This window comes from Acomys russatus, chromosome 17, assembly GCF_903995435.1.
Source record: "Acomys russatus chromosome 17, mAcoRus1.1, whole genome shotgun sequence".
Classification (NCBI taxonomy): Eukaryota; Metazoa; Chordata; class Mammalia; order Rodentia; family Muridae; genus Acomys; species Acomys russatus.
In genome coordinates, this window is record NC_067153.1 from 40381163 (window position 1) to 40397708 (window position 16546).

At 49.4% G+C, this 16546-nt stretch overlaps 1 protein-coding gene across 3 annotated transcripts in view; it reads right to left on the reverse strand.

The window, feature by feature from the left end:
• Window positions 1-519: 519 nt before the first annotated feature.
• Window positions 520-16546, reverse strand: part of LOC127201357 (apolipoprotein L3-like) — a 34294-nt gene continuing 18267 nt past the window's right edge. For 2 of the 3 annotated variants that reach the window (XM_051159897.1, XM_051159898.1), the window contains exons 2-3: window positions 1947-2044; window positions 520-1422 (exon numbers count right to left, since the gene is read on the reverse strand). In XM_051159897.1, coding sequence (XP_051015854.1) covers window positions 567-1422; window positions 1947-1960 — 870 coding nt within the window. In that variant the 5' untranslated portion in view covers window positions 1961-2044 and the 3' untranslated portion in view covers window positions 520-566. Of the gene's footprint in view, window positions 1423-1946; window positions 2045-6013; window positions 6142-16546 lie in introns of those variants that run through there. The other variant, XM_051159896.1, reaches the window with a different exon arrangement.

Below are 16546 nucleotides of genomic sequence, written 5' to 3' on the forward strand. Positions count from 1 at the left end.
CCCCTGCTGAAGTCTGCAAGTTCTCATGTCTCAGGACAAAGGACTGAGTCAGACGCTCAGGTGAGCTAGTGACAACAGAAGCAGTTTATTTAGGGGGTGCACACATGCCTGAGGATGGGAGTGGCTGGGGAGCCGGGGAGGGCTCTAAGGCGGGGTGGGGGTGGTGCTGGTGGCTCATGACTAATTTACAGAGCACACACCTTCTTCTGGGTTTGCTTTCCGTGAAGTCTTCTCTCTCAAGCTTTGTTGTTTCCAGTTCAGATGGGGACAGCTTTCCAGTTTTCCCTTTAACTGGCTTCTTCTATGTTTAGTTCGGAGGTCACTCTCCCAAGTCCCTCTTCTAGCACATTCTCTGGTTCCTAGTTTCAGGCTTAGCGGGTCTCATTTGACCCACTGCTATGCACATTAGCCTTACTGTGCTCAGCAATAGGGGGCTGGATGCTCTGTCCCACAGACTTGAGTGCACCCATGTTCTCTGTCATTGCCTCCTCTGTCCCCACCTCTCCCCAGGTCCTCTCCCCTGACCTCTGCATGTCCTGGGGATGGGGCAACGGACTGCAGCCTGATCAGAGCTTCTTGTAGAATTTGGCAAGCTCCCCCAGCTTCTCCTCCATCTCTCGGGCAAGCCTCCGTAGTGCCTCAGCTGACTCTGACCGGGCCCCTTCATACAAATGCTTTGACTTGTTCACAAGGCTGTCAACGTCTCTCAAGAGAGAGACACCTGCAGTGGTGGCGCTGTGGATCCGGGCTTCACTGCTCATAGCCAGAGGGGTTCCTTTCAAGGCGGTCTGCACCCTTCTAGCCCGTTGGGCAGGGATGTTTCCCGTGGTGGTGTGGATCCTGGCATCTTCTTCTAGGCGAGGGTTGGCTCTAACCATCCTTAGGGCGTCCATGTGCTGTTCGAGGGTTCTCAGGTCTCTTGCGATATCTCTGGTAGCCTGAGGGACATTGCTGGCTATCCTTGCCATGGTGCTTCCAGACTCCAGCCCTTCCGTGCCAGCTGAAGCATGGCAACCGGCTTCTCCTTCATCCAGAAACCTGCCTCTTTCCTCTACGACTGAAGTGGCAACATTAGTCAAAGCAGCTGCCACCCCCAGCCCCAACCCAGTTGCTGAGAGCACAAGACTGCCTTCTGCCGTCACTGGTGCCAGAAACAGACCGAGGAGGCCCAGGATGTCGGAGGCGGTGCTGAAGGAGTCAGCCACCACGTTGGAGATGGCGCAGCCCCTGTGCAGCTCCTCAGCGCGGTCAGCCAGGGTGTGCAGGTGGGCGATGTGTTCCTCTGCTTCTGCCTTCAAGCGAGGAAATGCTTTCAAAAACTTATTCCTGCCCTTCGGGTCTCTTTGAAGACAAGCTTTCTCTGCTACGGCCAAGAGCTCTATCAGATCCCTCAGTGCTTTGTGCAGGGCAGCTGCTCTATGCCTGCAAGAGTGGAGGCCAACAGTGTGAGGGAGACGGCTTGAGTCTGTAAAATAGGCTGTGTTAGACCCACCCCACTGTACTACAACAACCCATTAGGGATTCCGGAGCTGTGTGGAAGTTGCCCTTGGGTGGGTGATGCTAGGTGTTTCAGTGGTGTTTTGTGTCTTTAGTAGGGGGCGAGTGCCCTACAGGGCCGAGGAGACACTCAGTTGGGACAGTACTTGCCATGTAAACATGCAAACATGAGACCCATCCCTCCAACGCAAGTCAGAAATGCCAGGCCCGGTAGCATGCTGGTGTAATCTCTGTGCTGGGCTAGGGGGAGACAGGTGGATCTTGGGACCCATTGATCAACACGATAGAGTACTTTCCAAGGGTGTTTGAAGAGTGTCCTCAGCCCTATTTCCTGGGACTGTTGGGAGTGGGTGTGCCTGCCCAGAGAGAAGGAGTCATGCAGGGGTTGGGTGCAGTGCTGGGGTGTCCCAAAGCAGTGACCTGCACAATTTGGCCTCAGATACACAGACCTCCCAGGCTCCATCGTCAGCCAGCAGGCGATGCAGGTCTCCTCTGCCTGCTGTGTCCTGGAGATACCAAGTGGCTCCCTTGACGAAGTATCTGCTCTCTACATGGGACAAAAAGAGAAAGAAGTCAGATACATGGCAGAGGACCTGGCATGGCACAGAGTTTAAGGGTCTTAATGTCATGTCCTGAGCATTTGTCACATAAAGCTCTGTTGGTGGATTCTCCAGTGTTGTGGACTGAACCGTGTTCTTGGGTTCCTGTGTAACAGCTGTAAGGTCCGGTATCTACATTTATAGATAGAGTTTCCATGGAAGTGAGGTAATTTCCATGAAACCACATAAACTTTGCTTCCTAATCCATAGTCCTGCAGAAATGACTCACCCGCTCTTTCTTCCTCTTCCTTTCCTCTTTCAGTATACAAAACCTACAGCAGAGATGCTGTAAACACGCAGGGAGCCTGCCCCCTCTGCATACCAGCAAGATGGCCCCCGCCGTAACCAACCTGCCTCACCTCCATCATGGCCATCGGCTTCCATAGCTGAGCAAAAACACACAGACTTTTGTTCAAGCCCTCACCTGTGGTTCTGTGGGATGGGAGCCAAGAGGACTCAGGCACCAGGGAGGAACCACATTACTCTGCAGGGACATGAACTGTTCCAGCTCAGAGCAAATGGGAAGTGAAGACTGAACTATGGGGAGAGGGTAAAATCTCATCACTGGTTTGCGTCCACCACAAGCATCCAGCGCATCAAACACTGTGGTACCTTCGAATGTGACTCTCAGTGTATCTGGTTCTGGCACTGGTGTATTGATGGGCTCAAGAGGAACATTGGAAAAGGAAATTGAATTGATCTCAGGGTATGTTGAACATAATAAGGGTGGACACTGTGTTTGCAGTTACATTCATGGTGCATGCATCTATGTAGTTTACAGAGCCAAAAATCACCCTCTGTGGACAAGATTACAGGAGCAGTAGCTCTTCCTCGTTGGAAGCTCGTAATCTCTGGACTCTCAAAAATTACACAAACAGTCAGTGATGACTTTGGGAGTTGTGACTGAGCCACAAGGCTGGCTGTCCTGTGCATCCTCAGGTCACACCAGAGGACAGAGTAAAGGGACAGTGACCCCTCATATACCCCAGATAGGACAGGAGGTGAATCCCTACAGACCCAGGGTCAGCGCACTGGTCTTGGTCCTTGGCGGCCTCATCCTTGTCTGGTGTGGAGGACACCTGGTCTGTTCTGAGGGCTGAAAACAGACATGGGGGATGGGTCTGGCTACCTCGAGAGGCCATGAGAGGGTCTGGATCCTGGCGCCAGTCACAGGATCACTGAGAGGTTTTCCTTGCAGCTCATCAGATGCTCAGGCAAAAAGAAAGAAGAAACACGGTGTGGGATAAAGTGTGGGAACCACTGTAGCAAAGGCAGGCGGCCAGGGATGCAGTTGTTTCACGGTGTCCTCCGGCGTGGTTGCCAAGACCAAAGGGACTTCACTGTCAGAGCTCAGTCTTTCCCTGAGCCTCTTAGCTGTTCCTTAATGAGGTCAGTATTGTGACTTCATTCTGTCTCCCCCCCCTCACCCCAGCCAGGGCAGAACCTCCTGCCCCGTGTGGGGTCCAAGGGAAGAGTGCGCAGAACTAAGAACACAGTTGTGAAAAAGAATCAAAGCAACACAGGAAAAGGAGAGAATGGGAAGAATGCTGCGGCCACCACCTGTGGGCGGGAACTGTGTTTAAGGACTAGTGGCTAATATCAGCTGAGGGGCTATGTTTCAGGCGCCTGAGCTCTCAGGCTGGGGGCCTAGGACTCTGAGAAGAGGAAGAGAACGTGGAGTCGTGGAGTCGGCATGCTTGCTCTGTTTCCCTCTATGATGTCATCTTGTTGCGGCATGCTTGCTCTGTTTTTCTCTATGATGTCATCTTGTTGCGGAGCAGCAGTGGGAAGATCCTGTCAAAAACTAAACCTGGAGCCTGAGCCTGTGCCCTGAGACTTTCCCAGCCTCCTGTGGTCAGCTCCGCCTTTGTAAATGGCATCCTTTGCAGGTGCTTTGTTACAGTCACAAGGCCACATTGAGGCATCCTGCAACAGGCGGAAGGAACCAACGAAGCTCCTTCCGCTCCTTTGCGGAAAAAAGCAAGCCTCTGTGGGGTCCTTTCTCGGGCCTCTTCCTCTACAGACAGGGTGATGGAGAGATTCCGTGGACACAGCTGGCCCCCGCTGGCCCCCGCTTCTGCAGCACACCTCGAGACACTCCCTCCCACCTCCCACCCGCAGATCTGATTTTTGGTGGGGTTCTTCTTACGAGCCTCCCTCCAGCCTCGGCTCTCCACGCTGAGCCTCCTCCGCCCCTGAGAATGACCACAGGAGGTTCATTTGATGACATGAGCACTCCTGGGGCTTTGGGCTGGAGGGCACCAAGTGCACAGAAACACGTCACTTCCATCTCTTCGAAGAGAGCTGTGAGGTGTCCCTGCTAAGACACCCAAAGGTTGCCTTCACTATTGAGCCATAGCAACCCAGGCTGTTCCCAGGAAATGGCATCTCTTAGCTTGCTGACCTCACCTCAGGAGGACAATGGCTCTGATGACTTCAGATGTCAGGCTGGCAAAAGCTACCACCACTGTCCTCCACCTGGATTTTGCTTTTCTCAGACATGTGGTCCCTAGCCCAGTCACCGATTGACTCAGTCCTGACTGAAAGGATACAAGAAGAAGCCTGCTGAAGCCTTCTCAGGGCCCTTGCTGAAGGCATGGGTATGAAAGAAAGCTGGCTGTCCCCACCCCACCTGCTGCCTCCTTCCTGCCTCACAGGTTCCAGGACTTCAGCTGGCAGGTGGAAAAGCTGGATCTCAGGTTTGGTAATGTGTCTGCGCCTTGGGTCTTACAGCCCTGTGTGAGTCCTCTCAGGAGAGGCAGCTTCATGGCTTTGTTCTTACCAAGTTCACACTGTGTCCTGGGAGCAATAACCAGGCTACACGAATACATAATAAACACATACAGTTTTGTCTTTCTCTGCTTGCACAAGCCTCCTTCTGGCCAGCTAGACAGCGAGCCTTTCTGGATGAATGACTCCCTGGATAGGGCCCCGAGGTTTGCAGACAACCCTGTCTTCTTCTGATCTTGGCCAATTGATGTCCGAGGCTGGAAGCCTCCCTTCCTCATCTGTAAAAAGCTCTCCCAATTCGCCAAAGCAGGGGCTCTCAGCACAGCCTCTCCTGGTGGCTGCCTGACTTCTCCTTCCCTAGGCCAGACAGGGGTCAGAGCAGCAAGTTCCTCCCCCAAGAATCTAATTCCTCCCCAGGGTCAGGCTCAAGACCCTGAATCCGGCACAGAGAGTCCCCGCCCCAAGCCTTCTGAGCCTAAGTGAATGCGCCTCCCTTACAACCCAACTACCCTAAACAAGAGGGAAAGGAGATTAAGGAAAACAAGAATGAAACCTTCTGGGTATCAGTTCCTAGGAACAATTCCCCTGGCATAGTCAGCAGGATTTCATCAGACCAACAATTCCACCAAAGTTGCTGCTGGAACCTGGAACAGCAGCCGGAACTGGAGCCTCAGCTGGAGTCCAAAGCCTTGAAGCCTTCCCTGGAGCAGTTCTCTCTAGGAGCGACTCGAAGTGGAGCGATTTAACAGCCAAACAATACCAAGTCCCAAAAAATGCCCAACCTCCTGTTTTGGCCTCATATATGTATCTCCTCTCAGAGTCTGTACTAGGATGTTTTCAGCTGGCAACAACCAAGCTCCCTGACGAAGTGGTTCGACTTCTAAGTGGATAACTATCACATGCTCTCTCAAAAGTCTGCTCCCCATCCCACACTTGGGATCAAAACAAAAACATGTCTACCTCCCCTACACCAGACCACTCGGCCATCCCATCTGACAGATGGTCTATCCTATCTTGTATTTAGTACAGAGAGAGAACCAGCCTGACCCCAACCTGGCTGCAAGTCCACTTCTTCTGAACTCTCCTAACATCCGTGGGTTCATCCCTAGAATGAAGCAAGTGTCCCTCTTCCCTGAGGTAAAACTGTGAGGATGAGGAGGTGGAGGAGCAGACGTGGCTCAGCTTACCGAGTTTGCACAGGACCCAGCCGGCCTTCGCTGTGTGGATACAGACTCCAGCTGCACCTGTGAGTCATAAGGATAAGCAGACTCTGGCCTGAAGTACCCAGCTGGGAAATGGAAAACGAAAGCCTCAGCTCTCCGGCAGCAGCATCCAATCAACACTCTAGAACGGGCACTTGTAGGGTGCCACCTTGCCAACTCCAAAGAGTGAGCTCAGCTCAACATTTCAAACTGCTCTGGCCGACCTATCTTGGGTGGGGCTTGCAGTGGTGGGGCTACCAATCGCCACTAACTGGAGCCCTCCGCAGATCACTTCCAGCACCTCCTGCTCTGCCGAGCCCCCCACAACCCCCAGCACACCTTTATCCCATCCCCTCTTGCACTTGGGGAGGACATTCCTGTCCCATTTGGTTGATGAGGACAGTGCTGCTGTCAACGGCAGCAAGCAGTGTAGACAGCTGCCTGTGTGGGTGCTTCTGCCTTGTTCTTGCTCTGCCTGTACCCATCACGCATTGATTCCTCTGAGACCCCACCCCAGCATCTTCCGGGGTCTCAGTAGACTCCCTGGCTTCTTGATTGGCTTCCCTGACCCCTTGAGAAGAGGAGCCAAAGCCTCTTGCCGACAGAAGTCATGTCTACAAACTCAGGCAGACTGAAGGCTGTGGAATAGCTCAGCTTTGCGCTAGGCAGCATGGGATTTCAGCATGGCTGGACCTCAGTGGCCAAGTGCCCTTCCATGAGGACAGGTTCCACTCCACACGTATGTCCTTGGGCCTTGGCCACCAAGGCCACTCACATTCAGCTTTTGAGAGAAGGACAGCAGGTGACGAGGGATCTTCACACAACTGCTAGCCACATTCTTCAACACTTGGGAGACACAATGGCTTAGACCTCAGGATTCAGGGAATTGCCAACACTCAAACCAAGACTCAGCATTAGAGGTTAGACACTGTGACCGTACTTACTTGTTTGATGCTCTCTGGGGTCTGGGTGGTTCAGTTCCTGGCACCCACACTGACTGGCCTTCTGTAACTTCAACGCCAGGGGATCTGATGCTGGCTATGATCTCCGTAGGCACTGCCTGCAGTCAGAGCACACACAGACAAACAGGCACACACACACACACACACACACACACACACGTGAAGAATCAATAGAATTTAAGACATTTAAAGTTATTTTTTGCTGTTCTCTTTCTCCAAACTCCCTGGCTCTGTCTCTTTTCCCTTCATTACCATGGGTTTAGTTGATAAAAAGAATCCACAGCAAGATGCAGAACCATGCAAATGTCCACAAAAGCTGAGAGGCAGGCTTGAGTGGGATTCTAAGAGCTAAGCATAGTACACTCCTGAACAGAGGCGGGGTGTGGCCTCAGGACTCAGGTGCAGAAAGTCTCAGTTGACCAGCGACATGGCAAGAAATGTCACCCAGGATGGCTGCCACTTCAGAGGTGGGGGGTATGCTGAAAAGATCTTTGGTCCAGAGGCAATTGCAGCCAATGGGAATGCGACCTTAATGCAGTGGGCAGCAACCCTGTCATGGCTTTAGGAAGCAGACCAGCACCACCCAGTGGTCGCCACAGGGATCAGCAGCCAAGGCATTTTGCAAACCTGGTTACTACATCCATCCAGTCCTTAGCATGGAGAACACACTCAAGGCAAGCATGTGGGACGCTGTACTAGGGTCCCCGATAAGTCCATCTCTCCGCTGGTTTCTCTTTCTGTAGGGACATCGCACAGTAGGTGCAGGAATCTTCCAACTAACATGTGATGTGGGGCTTTTGAAAACACACGAGACAATCATTTTAGAATTGCAAAACACAGGGAAGGGAAGTGTATGCCTCCTCACAGCTCTGGGTGACCATCTGGAAGTAGAGGAGGCAGCCATTGCACCAGCCACTGCAGTCCAGCCTACATCCCGAGTCTAAGGACCATCCTATTTGACTTTGCTCAGCTGAGATGTCAGGGCCCAGAGAACAAGTGCCAACTTCAAGGAGGATCATAGCGGAGCAGCCCACAGAGGGTGGAATGTGACTCACATGTGGGGGTGTGAGTAGGAATGGCCCCCATAGACTCATGTGTGTGAATGCTTGGCTCATAGGGAGTGGCACTGTTAGGAGGTGTGGCCTGTTGGCATAGGTGTGACCTTGATGGAGGAAGTGTGCACTATGGGGACAAGCTTTGAGGTCTCCTACGCTCAAGCTATGCCCAGTGTGGCACACAGTCTCTCCCTGCTGCCTGCAGATCGGGATGTAGCACTTCCAGCTTCTTTCCAGCACCAGGTCGGCCTGCACACCACTATGTTTCCCACCGTGACGGTAACGGACTAAACCTCTGAAACTGTAAGCCAGCCCCAATGAAATGTTTTTCTTTATAAGGGCTGCCATGGTCATGAGTGTCTTTACAGTAATAACACCCTAAGATACCATGATTATCATATGTTTATGACAAAATTGAAAAGTGGGAGAAGAGATAGGAGTGTGAGGAGGGGCCCTGAGAGTCACCCCATCAGGCAGTTCTGCAGGATGGGCAAGGGTACCACTCACTCCTCATTCAGCAGAGAGGAGGTTGGCTGGAATCACTGTCATGCCATTATATCTCAAATATCTCAAGATTTTTACCTACAGTCCACCAAGTCTGTTGTAGACATAGGAAGGTGGGTGTGGCTGGGTCTCCAGTGACTACTGCCATTGATGGAAGATGCTCACACATTCAACAGCCGCCACTCCCTACAGCCAGATAGAAACACCAACCGCAGTGTCGACATTACAGTTACCAGGCAGCATTGTAGGTTATAGGCCTTGTACTGTGCCACTCTGCCTCCTACACACATGCACACGCACATGTACTCACACTTGCACACAGGCGTGAATGCTGAGAAATGGACATACTACTAGCTTGGGAGCCCTGCACTGACCTGACCTTGACATGCACATGTATGTGGGTGCTCCGTCTTGGGAAGTGCTGTGCACATTTGCTCTTTTCTTGGGCTTTTGGAATCTATGACAGGCTCTGATGTCATTTGTAGGCGTGAGGAGGAGGAGGACAGGAATGGCTACAGCTAAGGATGTGACTGAGTAGAGTAATTGCACATTCACATGTTGCCTGATTGGGACTCCCTCCGTCCATTGCCCTCCTCATCCCCTGGCTAGGTGGTCCAAGATCCACTCACCTCAATCTACTGTGTGTTGGGGGTTGGTCTGGTGCTCTGTGTATTCAGGTGCTGAATTCTGGGCCCCAAGATCTGGCTGCAGTCCAGACGAGTGCGTTCTCACATACACTGATCTATGTTGTGTTAACTTTGCTCCCTAATTATCTCTGATTGGCAAAAAAAAAAAAAAAAAAAAAAAAAAAAAAAAAAAAGGCTGTTACTGGGCAGAAGAGAGGTAGGTGGGGCTTTTGTTCCAGGGCTTGGGGTCTCAAGTAGCGGCCACGAGGAAGGGTGTGTGTGTGTGTGTGTGTGTGAGAGAGAGAGAGGAGAGAGAGAGAAAAGAAGGATGAAGATGAGGATGAGGATGTGGCCTGTTTCTTCAGCTTTGTCCCTGGAATTTAAGGCTGTAATGTGACATAATGCCAAGGTTTCTTCGGCATACATGACTTGCCTCTGTACTGCAGCGTATTTACTTTCCGCCAGCAGCTGATCCTTAGAAATATTGATCCCTCTGGACTTATTTCCCTGTGCTACCTCCCTAGCCTCCTCTCTCAACCAGCCCTCGGAATTTCCCCAAATTTGTCATTGAAAAGGAATCTGGCAAATGAAGGATGTTGACAGATCTGAGAGCGATTAATAAAATAATTCAGCCAATGGGCTGTTTATAGCCTGGGATGCCATTGCCTTCCTTGTTAGCTAAAGCACGGTATATTATTTTTTTCTTTTTATTTAAAAGCTGCTTTTTCTTTACTATCCCTTGCGAAACAGGGTAGAGAAAGATTTGCTTTCACTATGTCCACATCTAACCATGAAATCACAACTAAGAGATACCAATGGAGAGTCTCTCTGCAAAGAACGTTAAACTGTCTACCGTGTATTCTGTACAACATCTATTAGAAATATTTTGTAGGCAATTTCCTCAATCCATAATTTACCATTATATGGATGGGATTTTGCTGGCTGGTTCTAATAAAGATACCTTGGAAATATGTTTGAGAAAGCAAAGAATTTTTTTTTTTTTTGCCTTTCTGGGGATTATGAATCACTCCTGTAAAAATACAAAGAAGAGACTCTATTAATTATCTAGGATATAAAATAACTGTGCAGGAAATTAGACTGCAGAAGGTACAAGTTAGGAGAAACCAATTAAAACCTCTTAATGATTTTCAGAGACTGTTGGGAGATAGTAATGGGCTATAATCCGCAACTGGATGGACTAGTCAAGAACTAAGTACTAATTTATTTCAAACATTACAAGTTGATAAGGACTTAAATAGTCCAAGAAAATTGTCAGCTGAAACCGAAAGAAATTGGATCAGGTAGAAGAGAAATTACAGAAAGCACATAGAGATCATTTGGACCCAAAGCTAGATTGTGTTTAAAGTTATTTTATCTTTCACTCATTGTTCCACAGGGTGGTTTTTTGGTCTTTTTTTTGTTTTTTATTTTTTTGTTTTTTTGTTTTTTTTTGGTTTTTTGAGAGAGATTTTTCTCTGTGTAACAGAGCCCTGGCTGTTCTGGACTAGCTTTTTTTTTTTTTATTTTTTTTTAATTTAAGATTTAATTATTTATTATTACATATACAATGCTCTGCCTGCATCTGCATGTATACCTGCAGGCCAGAAGAGGACATCAGATCACATTATAGATGGTTGTAAGCCAGCATCTGGCTGCTGGGAATTGAACTCAGGACCTCTTGGAAGAGTAGTCAGTGCTCTTAACCTCTGAGCCATCTCTGCAGTCCCCTGGACTAGCTTTATAGACCAGATTGTCCACAAACTCACAGAGATTTGCTTGGCTCTGCTGGTACTGGGATAAAAGGCATGTATCACCATGCCCAGCAGGATTTCTTTTTTTCCTTTAAATTTTATTTTATTAATTTATTCAGATTACATCTCAATTGTTATCCCATCACTTGTATCCTCCCGTTCCTCCCTCCCTCCTTTCCGCTTTTACCCTTTTCCCCTCCCCTAGGTCTATGACTGAGGAGGACCTCCTCCCCCACTATATGGTCATAGGCTATCAAGTCTCATCTTGGTAGCCTGCTTATTCTTCCTATGAGTGCCACCAGGCCTCCCCACCCAGGGGAGGTGGTCAAGTATGGGGCACCAGAGTTCATGTCAGAGTCAGTCCCTGCTCTCCATATAACTGTGGAGAATGTCCTGTCCATTGGCTAGATCAGAGTAGGGGTTCTATGTTTACTGCATGTATTGTCTTTGGTTAGTGCAATAGTTTGAGCAGACCCCCCTGGGTCCCAATCCACCCATCACAATGTTCTTCTTGTAGGTTTCTAGAACACTCTGGATCCTTCTAGTTCCCCATTCTCCTATATTTCTCTTACCTAGAGTCACAGTAGGGTGTCCTCACATCTATCCCAATCTCCTAGTAGGTGAAGACTTTCAGGGGACATGCCTTTTGGGCTAGTGTCCAATTATAAGTGAGTATATACCATGTGAGGCTTTCTGTTTCTGGGTTAATTCACTCAGTATGATCATTTCTAGTTCCATCCATGTGGCACCCGTGCGACTGTGGTACCGAGTCGAGGGCGAGGGACTGCGGATTTAACTCATGCACACACACACTAACACAGCAGGTCCTTTGTGCTAGGAGAGCAGCAGCCACGGCAGTGGTTTATTAATCTCGTCCCCCTTCAGAGTTCCAAAGAGCCTCATAGGCAGAAAAAAATGGAATCCTCCTCCCAGGTGAAATCCCTCAAGAGGTGATTGCACACAGGAGGAAAAGTCTCGAGGAAGGGAGGGGTGCGTTCTCAGAGCAGTAAACATGACTAGCTAACCAAGATAAACACAGACGTGGAAGCTGCTAGAAACAGACATGAAACAGCAAGACAGGCAGGCAGCCCAGTCGGGCTTGGTTCCTACAGATCCCCCCTTTATATAAAATACAAATGAGCTCCTGTCTTAGGTTGCCAGGACATTGGCTTTCTATCTTACCCATCATTGGAAAGGCTTTGTGCTTCAAAACCCTCCTGTCTTAGGTGGATAGGTACCTCCATGGTCTTACCCGTCATTGGATACTCATTTATCAAGGCTCAGCCAAGCCAGGGCAGTGGGGTTATCCTCTGCCAAAGGCACAAGGACCTGTTGTGCATGGAACTGTTGAAATGCCTGTGGCGTTCTTATGCGGCAGAGGCTCCAGAACATAAAACCTCCTAAGCCACATAGCAGGATGCTTCGCGCGATAGCATCACTTCAGCTTTTTAGCAAGCTTCCCACATCTGTAGGCTTTTTATGAAGGCATCCTCCATAATGGGTGGATCTCTAGTCTCCTGTAATAAGGCTTCACTAATTAAGATTTTAGATAGCCAATTGTATCATAGAATTTAGAGAATTCTGAGAAACCAAGGCACTGGCCCCCTCTCCTGAGAGTTTATCCATCGTGTGCACAGTAGTTAACAGACTGAGAAATGACAATGCCTGCAGCAGCAGTGGCGGCAGTAGCTGCTACAGCAATGGTGACAATAACAGCAGCAGTAGTTCTGAAGTCTCTCCTTTCATGATAGATCACCAGGCCTTGCCAGCCGTCATGCGTCACAGGAAAGGGAACCACTCCAGGTGTCCGTGCCACCACGGCAGTCTTCTCATCATCCCAGCAACTTCTTAGATGGCAAACCTGCAGGGAACAATTTAAAGTCTCCCCCTCAAGGGAGTCATTAGTAACAACAAAAAGGAAAGGTGCTATAGCACAGATAGCTGAACTTATGATATTTTTTACTCCTTTCCCGATTCTTAGGCATAGCAGCCATGCCCAGGCTACAATTAGTCAAATACAGCCATACTGGTCAGACCTACTGGCATACAGGTTGAATCACTTGAAGGGCAGGTGTCTGCAAGGCTCCACACACCAGTCTTGACAGGGCCTGGAGCTGACCCCGGGGCCCGTTTCCCTGCAATGGCCTCCCTTGCCTATTTGTCTTAGAGCGACACTCATTCCCCCAACGATACTCTCTCGTTGGCAACAAGGACACAAACCTGGCTTCGTATGATCAACTCTATCTTGAGCTTGTCCAGTCTCCCTTTGAGTACATTCTCTCTTAAGGTGTCCTGTCTGGCCACATCTGAAACATGTGTTCAGGCGGACTCCCCCAGAAGGTGACCGTCCCTGAACAGCAGAAGCTATTACTGGTCCCATTATGTGAGTAGTATCTATACTTCGGCAAATTTTCAGATAGTCATTCACACTTTTATATTTATAAGGCTGAAGGGCTTCCTGACAATACTTATTAGCAGTTTCAAAGGCCAATTGTTTAATAATAGGCATGGCTCCTTCCACATCTCCAAAAATCCTTCCTGCCAATTGCATAAGGCGATCAACAAATTCCTGGAAGGGCTCCGAGGGTCCCTGGACCACTTTAGACAGCTGTTCTCCTGCCCCCTTATTAGGCAAGGACTTCCAAGCCCTCGTGGTGCAAGTTGCAATCTGCACATACACAGCTGGGTCATATTGTATCTGGGCACTAAGTTCAGTATACAAACCCATGCCTGCTAGTATATTCACGTTTCTCTGTGGAAACCCAGCTGCTGCATTACGCATGGCGGTCTGAATACACTGTTCCCTATAATCACTGCGCCAAAGCAAATGATCACCCCCACTGAGGTCTGCTCTACACATTTGTTGCCAATCACTAGGTGTTAAGAATTGTCCTGTGAAGGATTCAAAAATGGCAATCGTAAAAGGGGCATGTGGACCATAGGCCATAACTGCCTCCTTAAGCTGTTTTATGTCTTTAAACAGGACGGCTTCATGCTGTCTCTGCGTTTGCCCTGGGTTAGTTGGGTGAGGCACTTTGACTACTGGAAAGACTACTCCCCAAGGGGGAGCAGAAGGCTTTGCCAAAGATAATTGACTTTGATAATCTGGGTTATACGCCAGGGGCCGCTCTCCTCTAGTTTCTTTTCCTTCAATCTTACACTTCTTCAACTTCTTCTTTAGGGCTCGTATCCCAGAGGTTAAAGTTGCCTCTTCCTCCTCAGAATTAGAAGAAGATATATCAGAGGCAATCTCAGATGGGGCCAAAGATTTTACAGATTGCTCCTCCTGCACTTCATTTAGGGCAAGTTCCAAACTTCCTAGCTGGTCTCTTTATTTTCTCATCCTCGCTCCTAAGCGCATCTCTAACAAGACGCCATAACGAAAAGGTAGCGATAGGAACACTGTTGGACCCTTCATTTCGTAAAGTCCTCTGGAGATCAGACTTCACCTGATCTCAATCTTGGGTATTTAGCTCTCCCAATACCATAAACCAAGGACTACTCAATTCTATTGTTTTTATAAAATCTTTAACACTCTCATAATTAATCCCGGTGCCTTAATCCTCTAACAATCTCACTAGTCCACCAGAACCGTGGACCTATTTTCCCGGCACCTTAATCACTAGTCCACCAAAACCGTGGACGATCCTGCGGCACCTATTTTCCTGTCGCCTTAAGGACTAGCCCACCAAAACTGTGGACAAACCTGCGGCACCTATTTCCAATACGCCCATTTCCTACCTCCCTGAGGCGCTGGCCAGCTTCCCTGGGCGATCCCTCAGCTTCCTCCCTTCTTTCCCTGATCTCGGTGGAACCTCCACTTGTGACGCCTGCGCCACCGCGATATCGAGTCGAGGGCAAGGGACTGCGGATTTAACTCATGCACACACACACGCACACACACACACACACAATAATACAGCGGGTCCTTCGTGCTAAGACAGCGGCAGGCACAGCAGCAGCCGCGGCAGCGTTTTTTTTCTTTTCCCAGAGTTCCAAAGAGCCTTCTTATAGGCAGCCAAACAGGAATTCTCCTCCCAGGTGAAATCCCTGAAGAGGTTATCGCACACAGGAGGAAAAGTCTCGAGGAAGGGAGGGGTGCGTTCTCAGAGCAGTAAACACAACTAGCTAACCAAGATAAACACAGACATGGAAGCTGCTAGAAACAGGACATGAAACAGCAAGACAGGCAGGCAGCTCAGTCGGGCCTGGTTCCTACAGCAAGGAATGTCCTCACTGCCTGCTGCTGCCTGCGTTTGAGACTATTTCCTTGTGATATTTGTGGAAGTAGATGACTGGGTTAAAGGGCATTAACATCTAGTCACAGGCAGAGTGTGAGACATTCACTCTTTTGTTCTTCCAGCCCTCAGTAGTCTTTGCGGAAGGGGAGACATCATGGAGTGAGGAACAGAAACTGTACTGAGATCAGCTGGAGGATGAGGAAGGGAAGAAAGCATTTAGCAGTGTGTGTGGGGGGGGAGGGTGGGGGGGGCATGGGGGAAGGTACCCCCTCCTCCTGGGACCTGACTAAAGTGAGAGTAAATGGACTTGTTGCTATGGTCACAGCTGAAGATAATGGTGACTCACTGTCAGGATTGCACTCTGTCCTTGTAACTGATAACCCCCTGTTCTTGCCCAAACTCTCCATGTGTACACATAGCTCAGGCTGGCTACATCCTCACTAAGTAGCTTAGGGGAACTATGAACTACAAATCTTAGCCCTGCAGCGCCCAAGTGGTTTATGCCCTCCCTCCCACCTTACTCAAGCCTTCCCAAACTCACATGAAATGAAAAGGAGAGAGAAAGAGAATATTTCAAAAAACATTAGAGCCAGTCAGAGTTTGAGACATGGCAGGTGCTCTGAAGTACCCTTCGCAACGTGACGCCAAGGATCCGCTCCTTGGCTCAACATCCTTCCTGCTCAATAATGCTAGCAGGGTCTTGGTACTTTAGGGAACACTAATGGAGTCACCTCATTATTGGCATGTCCAAAAATATACCACAAATACAGAGATGCATTTTAAAGCTAATTTACTGGCCAAAGAATTTCCATGGCCAGATGATGCCCTTTGATCCAGGTCTGGGTCCAAGTCCCATCGTAGACGCCAGGTTGTGAAAGGTTGTGGAGTTTTGTAGGACAGTGCACAGCACCCAGTGAGGACTGTGAAATGCCCAGGTAGATGTCCAGCCACCCACATGTCCAGCTGGCAGATAGCAGAGTGAGTAGAGGACCTTGTGCAGGGGTGTGAAGGTCAGAGTAGCTTGCTTTAAGGGCATAGTGGGTGACGGGGAGAAGTTACCATCTGTGTAAGTCAGGTTCTCTAGAGGAACAGAGCTTCTAGAGGAATCTCTCTGCATTAAGACAGGGGATTTATTAGAATGACTCAGAGGCTGTGGGTTAGCTAGTCCAACAATGGCTGCTAGTAGCTGCTCAGTCTACTAGGCTGGATGTCTCAGCTGGTCCTCAGTACATGCTGGAACCCCAAAGAAAGAGGCTCCAAAGCCAGTGAAGAAATAGACTTGCTAGTGAGGAGAAAGCAAGCAAAGAGGAAAGAGCAAAAACTTCCTCCTTCTATGACCCAATGTAGGCTTCAGCAGAAGGTGTGGCCAGGTTACAGTC